The sequence below is a fragment of the Octodon degus genome, unplaced genomic scaffold, assembly GCF_000260255.1.
Source record: "Octodon degus isolate 3935 unplaced genomic scaffold, OctDeg1.0 scaffold00072, whole genome shotgun sequence".
NCBI lineage: Eukaryota > Metazoa > Chordata > Mammalia > Rodentia > Octodontidae > Octodon > Octodon degus.
This window is the reverse complement of record NW_004524648.1, coordinates 8,577,143-8,585,596: the sequence shown is the minus strand read 5'-3', so window position 1 is coordinate 8,585,596 and position 8,454 is coordinate 8,577,143. Positions and strand designations below refer to the sequence as shown.

The 8,454-nt window shown below is 46.8% G+C and overlaps 1 protein-coding gene across 1 annotated transcript in view; it reads left to right on the top strand.

The window, feature by feature from the left end:
* Positions 1-865: 865 nt before the first annotated feature.
* Positions 866-8,454, top strand: part of CUNH17orf75 (chromosome unknown C17orf75 homolog) — a 12,120-nt gene continuing 4,531 nt past the window's right edge. The window contains exons 1-6 of the mRNA XM_004635441.3: positions 866-1,041; positions 1,801-1,881; positions 4,230-4,355; positions 5,784-5,927; positions 6,159-6,216; positions 7,541-7,660. Coding sequence (XP_004635498.1) covers positions 902-1,041; positions 1,801-1,881; positions 4,230-4,355; positions 5,784-5,927; positions 6,159-6,216; positions 7,541-7,660 — 669 coding nt within the window. The 5' untranslated portion in view covers positions 866-901. The remainder of the gene's footprint in view (positions 1,042-1,800; positions 1,882-4,229; positions 4,356-5,783; positions 5,928-6,158; positions 6,217-7,540; positions 7,661-8,454) is intronic.

Genomic DNA, 8,454 nt, shown 5'->3' with positions numbered 1-8,454 from the left:
CGGTACCGGGGATTGAACTCAGGCCCTTGGGCTTATTCTATTGAGCTATCTCCCCAGCCCCAAAAATTCATAGGGATTTTTTTTTTTTTTTGCTGGCTCGGGATGCCTTAAGAGCAGGTCTGGTTAGGCGTGAGGACCTGGGGATCGAACCACAAACATCCTGAGCCTGACTACCTTCGCGTAAGCAGGCACTTAAACAGCTGAGCTCATGGCAGGACCCCTCGCCTTTAAATTCTTGTTTCCATTACTCATTCACGAAATCTTCGTTGCCATCTTTTCCCTTCCATTTTCTTTCGTTCTTTCTCTGCCTTCCCTTCCCCCTCTCTTGTTCCCTTTCCCGTTTGAACTTTTTTTTTTCCTACTTCCCAATTTCTATCATTCATTTTTGTCCTTTTGCTTTAAAAATGCAATATATGGGGCTGGTGAGATGGCTCAGTGGTCTAAAGCACCTACTTGGAACAAGCTTAACAAAGCACAGGGACCACGGTTCAATCCCCCAGCACCACATGCCAGCTAGCCCCGCCCCCTGGTGGGCTGGCCACACACACACAAATAAATAAATAAAAATTAAAAAAATGCAATATATTTTATTTAAGATTATTTTTAAAAAAAAAAAGATTAGTTTCGCAGTGCTATCTTTATTTTTTTCATCCTACCTCATTTATCTTGACGTCTAACATGACAGAGCAGAAAAAAGGAGTTTAAAAGAAACGGTAAAAGCTCCTTGGGGAGGTCCAGTCCTGCCTTCCCTCGCAGGCAGGAGGCTTCTGAGCTCAGGACCCCGGCAACCGCCGGAACCCAGGAGCGCGGGGGCGCGGACCCGGGGGAGCACGGCTGCTGCGGACTGCACGGCGGCGGGGGAACGCTTTGGCGGCGACACCGCGCCGCTAGGGCCGCCGAGATGCTGCCTTCTTTGCAGGAGTCGCTGGATGGGGACGAAAGGGAGCTGGAGAGCAGCGAGGAGGGTGGCTCCGCGGAGGAGCGGAGACTCGAGCCGCCGCCCAGCAGCCACTACTGTCTCTACAGCTACCGCGGAAGCAGGTGCCGGAGCCCGGCCCAGGCTGCCGGGTCGCCCCGCCGCCCCCTCCCGGGCCGGCCGCCAGGCCTCGCGCCCCACCCCCGGCCTGGCGGTCAGCTGCTTCCGTCCCGGCCGAGGTCTCTAGCCGTGAGGGCCCGCCTGACCTTGCGCTGTGCTTTCCCACTCCTGCCTTGGCCCGTCCACGCGTCTGCCATCTCCCCGTCCGTATGCCACCTCCGCCAGCCTCCTCGCCCAGGCATTTGTGTAGCGTAGCGCTAGCACGCTCGAAAATTTTTGCCCTCTGCCCACTTGTTATTTCTCCCTTCCTTCCCCCCATTTCTGCCACTCCCACTTACCCTCTTCTTCTGGTTTTCTAATTTTTTTTTCTTTTTTTTTTTTTTTTTTTTTGCAGAATCGGGAATTGAACTCAGACCCTTGCGCTTGCTAGGGAAGCGCTTATTCCACTGAGCCATCTCCCCAGCCCCTCTTCTGGTTTTGTATAACCCTTGCTGCCTCCTTTTCCTCCGACTGACTTTGCAGGCTCTTTCTGGGGCCTATAAAGTCAGTTTTGTGTCTTTCTGGCTATTAGGCCTTTGCTGTACTTCCTTATGTATCCTGGAAGGAGCAGGGGCTCCTTTCAGTGCATTTTGTAGGTTTTCCCTTTCATGCACATAGGCTATAGAGGACCCATGACCTTTGACCTTACTCAGCTTGCAGGGGCCCCATACTCTGCATGATTTAGAGTGCATAACTGATAGCACAGTTTCATTTGTGGCTTGCAGATTGGCACAGCAGCGAGGGGACAGTGATGATGGAAGCCCAAGTGGCACAAATGTGGAAACTCCCTCTGGTGATGACTTCAGGTAAAAACAGTTTAACCATAACCATGTATGTATATACTTTTTTTTAAAAAATGTATTTGGTTATAGAGTCTCACTATGCCACTCAGACTCTTAGTGATCCTCCCATTTTCAGTCTCCCCAGTGCTGGGATTACAGTCGTGTGCCACCATACCCGGTCTTGGTGGTGGGCTTAGTGTGCCTGGGGGTGGGGCTGGTGCGGCATGTGGCTCTGGGTGGGTATCGAACCCCCATCCCTGTGCTTGCCTAAGCAGGTGCTTAGTCCCCTGAGCTATCCTGAGAGTCCACCATGTATGTACTTTTATTTTCTGTGCTTCTCCCACCTGTAGATGTCAGTTGAGACTCTGTTTCCATTGGCTTTCCTGTAGTCAAATTGTTCTTCAGTTCTTTCTGTTCCCCAGGAAACTCCTCATTGGCTCAGTCGTTCAGGAGTGGGGCAGATCCAAGTATTGATGCAGAAGAGAGAATTATTCTGAGTTTCTTGGTTGGAATTGCAGTCATATATTCATTGTCTCAAGATTTAATTTAAATCCACTTACCTGGGCATGTGTGGTGACACATGCCTATAATCCTAGCACTGGGGAGGTGGAGGCAGGGGGATCGTTATGAGTTTGAGACTAGTCTGGGCTACAAAGTGAGTTCAAGGCCAGCCTGAACTGAATAGTGAGACCCTGTCTCAAAAAGACAATAATTAATTAAATAATTAAAAATTAATTTTTTCCACATTTGAATGCTTTTGTTTAAGACAGTGGTCTTGGTTTGTACTTCATGCTGGCCTTGTACTGTCTGTATAGCCCAGGCTCACTCCAAACTCCTCCTTCCTCCTGGGATTACAGACATGCACCACCCTGTATAGCCCAGGCTCACTCCAAACTCCTCCTTCCTCCTGGGATTACAGACATGCACCACCCTGTATAGCCCAGGCTCACTCCAAACTCCTCCTTCCTCCTGGGATTACAGACATGCACCACCATGCCCAGTCTCATTCGCCATCTCAGCGGGCCCTGGGGGTGGGGTCCTGAGATGGCAAGTTCTCCCTATGTAGTTCAGGCTGGTTCTGAATTCACTGTGTAGTCCAGGCTGGTCCTAAACTCACAGAATCCTCCTGCCTCTTGAGTGCTAAGATTACAGGCATAGGCCACTGTGCCTGGCCTAATAATAATTGTACCTTTGGTTGTTGTTGTTGGGTTGGGTTTTTTTTTTGCCTTTTTGAGACAGGGTTTCACTATGCAGTGCAGGCTGGCCTTGTACTCTTTGTAGTCCAGGTGGACCTCAAAATCACAATAGTCCTCCTGCCTCCACCTCCCAAGTATTGGTATACAGGCAATACCATCATGCCTGGCTAATAATGACTGCTTTAATTTTTTTTTTTTTTTTTTGCTACTGGGAATTGAACTTGGGACCTTGTGCTTGCCAGGCAGGTGCTTGTGCCACTAAGGAATATCCCCAGTCCCAAGAATTTTCAAATGTCACAAAAAAATTTTTTTAGTGCTAGGGATTGAGCCCAGGGCCTTTGCACTGAGCTATACCCAGTTCTTTTTTTATTTTTTTTATTTTAGGACAGGGTCTCACAAAGCCACTGAGTTGCAGCAACTCTAACTTGTGGTCCTCCTGCTTCACAGCCTTCCAGAGTCCTGGAATTACACGTGTGCACTGTCAAGCCTGTCTTGTTTGACCTCCTTATCACTGTGCCTTTAATGACACTGTATATCATATCCTGGGCAAATAGGCCTACCTCCTAATACCTCCTAACAGCTAGAAAGCAGGAGAGAAGGGGCAAGGGTCCTAATCTCCCCATAAAGGACATATCCACAGAGACCTAACTTGCTCCAAGTTAGGTCTAACTTGCTCTGCCTTCTAAAGGTTCCACCAAGGTGAGGGATCAAGCCTTCAACACATGAGTTTTTTGAGGGCCATACCAGACCAAAATTACCACATCAGGCATATGGCAGACTGTTTACTTATTATGTCCTTAAGAGAAACCATGGGGGCTGGGGAGATGGCTCAGTATAATAAGTGCTTCCATGGCAAGCGCAAGGGCCTGAGTTCAATCCCTGGTTCCACAAAAAAAAGAAAAAAAAGAGAGAAGCCTCAAAAGCCAACTGTGGTAGTGCACACCTAACATTCCAGCATAGAGACTGAAGCAGGAGGATCTCTGGGAGTCCAAGGCCAGCCTGAACTACATAGGGAGACCCTGTCTCAAACAACAAAACAGAGAGACAGACAGACAGACAGACAGACAGACAGACAGACAGACAGATAGAGACTGATTTTGGATTTAGAACCATTCTGTTGACTTACGGGTAAATACAGCAGTCCACTGGTAAGGAAAGTCTGTCTCATTTGTCAAGCCTTTCCTTGGCGGATACTAATCTACCATCTGAAGTGGAGCCAGAGCTGCGCAGTTTCATTGCTAAGCGTCTTTCAAAGGGAGCAGTCTTTGAAGGGCTGGGTAACGTTGCATCTGTGGAGCTGAGGTAAGTGTAAAATGTGCTGTGTCTTGAGTTTTTACTTCTGTGCCAAACATGAGCAGCGGTGCTGAACTCCAAAAGATTATCTCTTTCTAGACCAGCAGACTTCTTTTTTTTTTTTGCTAGCCTGAGCTCTGGGCCTCACACATAAACATTTGTGAAATGGGATTGACTGAATGGTAGAAACGCTAGAATCTAAAAGTACTTTTAGTTTTGTACTTATAGGAAGAGAGTTAATTATGAAAACTAATGTTGTGTGCTTTTTTTTTTTTTCTTTTTTGAGACAGGATCTCACTCTGTAGTTCAGGCTGGCCTTGAACTCATTGTGTAGCCTAGGCTGGCCGCAAACTTATGATGGTCTTTCTGCCTCAGCTTGCTCTCCTGAGTCCTAGGATTGCAGGCATGTGCCACCATGCCCAGCTATATTGTATACTTTACAGTTTATAATGTGCTTCAACAACTTTGATGCATTTCTCCTTAGGAAGGGGAGATAGAGCAGTACTCTTCCATTTTCAAACGATTAAATGAACTCCAAGAAGTTAAATGGAATGCCCAAGTTCACAGGGCTAGTTATCTTGCTGGACCTCAGGCTTTTTTTTTTTTTTTTTTTGGTACTGAGGATTGAACTCAGGACCTTGTGCATGCCGGGAGGGTGCTTATGCCGCCGAGCTCTCTCCCCAGAAAGAGGTCAGGCTTAAACCGTCATCCTCAGACCACTTCCGGATGTCTTCCCATTACCCTCCCTAACTGTAGTTCACCTCAGGCCATTAAGTTGGCACGTGGGTCCTCAGGAGAAAGCAGCCAGGAAACCAGGACATGGGTGGGTGGTGTAGGGTGGGCTTGGTATACCTGTCTGGGGCATCAGCAGCTATGTAGGTTCAGGGTGGGGGGAGTACATGCTTGTATTCCTGTACACATGGGTGTACAATGAACAAGAATGAAAACATATGAAATAATTATATAAAACAATTCCAAAAAGAATTTTACCTCTGTTGGTGGCTGCTTTAACTAAAACTCACCGGGATTGCATGCATGTTCCTCTGCTGTTATAAGAATTTTTTTTTTTCTTTTATATTTAGTACAGGGGCTACAAAGTCTCACTACCCAGATCGGACTCCTACTAGTCTGCCTGTGTTCACCCTTACAAGAGCTGGGATTACAGGCGTGCCACCACACCCAGTCTTAATCACCATCTCAGCACACTCTGGGGAGGATGGGACTGGGTTCAAACCCTGGCCGCTGCACTCTGCCTAAGCAGGCGCTTTGATCCACTGAGCTATTTGGCTGACCCTTGTTATAAGAAAATTGATGATGGGTCTAGCAAACTCTGAAGGAGAGGGTCGTCTATTGGTTCACCAGGGTTCAAAGCAGCCCGAAAAATGAGATCCATGAGTTACTAAAGCAGTGCATTTTACTCTTTTCTTTCTCTTCTAGAACTCCAGGTTACCGAGTTGGTTGCTATTACTGCCTTTTCCAACAAGTAAAATTGCTTCCGGAGACAGCTACAGTGGGCTCTGAACAGAACCCTTCAGAGTATGTGGTCTGCTTTTTGGGAGGGTCTGAGAAAGGACTCGAGCTATATCCTTTCCTGGGTTTTGGGGGGAGGGATTGTTTCAGGCAGGAGAAAGGAGAGGCAAGTGGAGGGATGTCTCTCTCACCCTACCAGGCCTTCTCTTCCCTTACACATATGCTTCATGTGGGCCATTTGTCCTGACTTGTTTTAATTAATTTGCTTTATTTGAGATATATCTCTTCTTCAGAGGTAAAACATTGTTTTGATTATTCATCCTTTATTCCTTAAGAACAAACTTTCAGGCTTGAATTGGACAAGTATATTCAAGGGCTGAAAAATAGCATGAATTGTGAGGTAAGACGACTGATTTAATTTTTTTTCCCTCCCCCCACCTTTTTGAGACAGGGTTTCACTCTACAGTTCAGGCTGACCTTGAACTCACTTTGTAGCCCAGACGGACCTCGAGCTCACAGCGATCCTCCTGCTTCAGCCTCCCCAGTCCTAGGATTACCAGCATGCATCACCACACCTGGCAACTGATTTAATTTTATAAGACCCAAGTGGTTGACATACCATAACTACTTGTCAAGCCATGTGTGTATATACAAAGATACCTAAGTTCTGAAAGCTTCACTTTGTGAACTAGTATTAGACTGGTAATATTTAAGGAAAGTGGGTTAAAAGTAATTGCTCGAAGTTCTACATGTCTGCTTCTGTACCTGTTAAAATCCTGTCTCTTACAGTAGATTCAGCACGATGTAATAACATGTCTGTTGAGAAAGATGCCTTTTTTTGATGTCTAGTCATGTAAGATTTATCTTGCACATCATTTATCCTTTATGAATTAGATATATTCAAATTGACTGACTTAACAATGTTTTACAAACTATGCTTTCAGCTTACAGTAGTTAAAGTTATGTCTCTCCTAAGTGCATTACCATTCCATTACCCTTTTACCTGCCCTGTTCTTACAAGTTACTGATGAAGAAGAAAGGATAGTGTAGTAATGAGCCAGGGATTTGAATCTGGGGTGGTGTTTTCCCTGTGTGATGCTAGTCCCCAGAGAGAAAGCCAGATGTACATATGGTGGCATGTGTGACACCTGGAGGAGGTGTGAATGCTTTGATGAGTTACTTACAAGTAAGTCCTTCCCTACTTACTACTTACATTTGAGTACAAGTATACATTCTCTATAATTCCCTCCATTATTCAGTGATCACTTAATAAACTTGTACTATGTATGTGTCAGATACCATGTTGGGTGCTGGGGAAATGAGGGATATTAAGAGGGTATCTCCCAACTCCTCCCAAAAAAAGAGGAGGGCTGCAGTATAGCTCTGTGGCATATGTGCCTGCCTGGCAAGTACAAGGTCCTGAGTTCAATCCCCAGTACTGCCAAAAAAAAAAAAAAGGGGGGTATCCCTAATGGGTATGCAGTGAGGTGGGGTGAGATGGACACACATATAATTGCCCACTTCGTCACAGTGGAGACCTGTCAATTCAGTTACCTTAAAAAAAAGGAGGTATAGGACTAGGGTGGGGGTGTAGCTCCATGTGCAAGGCTCCCGAATCAGTCCTGAGCATGGGACTGTGAAGAGCATGGCGAAGAAAATGGTTAAAGCTCCTATGAGGAAAGCTTACATGGTATTAAAGCAAATGCTACTCTCTCTCAATCTAGGAGAAGGGCCTGGAGACCCACATAAAGTCCTATCTGAGCAACTGGTTTGAAGATGTTGTATGCCCAATCCAAAGGGTTGTTCTTCTGTTCCAGGAGAAACTTACCTTTCTGCTCCACGCTGTAAGTACTGCCCCAGTAAAAGCATTTTCTTCATGGCTGTGGCAATCAGTTTGGTATTTTAGGGAAGGGTCTACAGGGTGTTCAGGATCTCACTACTAGATTAGACTCATGATCTGCCTGCTTACAGTCTCCCAAGTGCTGAGATTACAGGCATGCACCACCATGCCCAGTCTCAATTGCCATCTCAGCATGCCCCGGGGGCAGGGCCGGCACAGCAATCCCGGGAATTGAACCCCTGGCCCTGTGCCTGCTTGTAGGTGCTTTAATCTGCTGAGCTATTTGGCCAGCCCCATTACTTAGTAATTTGTTTAAAAAATCATTTATGTATTTATTTAATGTATTTGGTACAAGGTCTCACTATGCAGCTTGGACTCGTAGTGATCCTCCTGTTTTCAGCTCCCCAGCGCTGAGATTACTGTTGTGCACTATCACACCTGGACTTAGTGACTGGTTCAGCATGCCTGAGGGCTGGGCCGGTGTGGCCTGTGGTTCTGGGTATTGAACCCTGGTCCCTGCGCTTGCCTAAGTAGGCGTTTAGTCCACCGAGCTATCTCACAAACCCTATTTATTTGGTGCAGGATCTCACTATGCAGCTCAGACTGTAGTGATCGTCCTGTCTCAGCCTCCCCAGTGCTGCAATTACAGGCATGTGCCACCATACCTGGTTTCATTGGCTGGCACGAGGTACCTGGGGTTCTGGGGCTGGCACTGCATGCAGTATTGGGGGTCAAACCCAGGTCCTTGCACTTGCCAGACAGGCGCCTAGACTGCTGAGCTATCTACCTAGCCCCAAG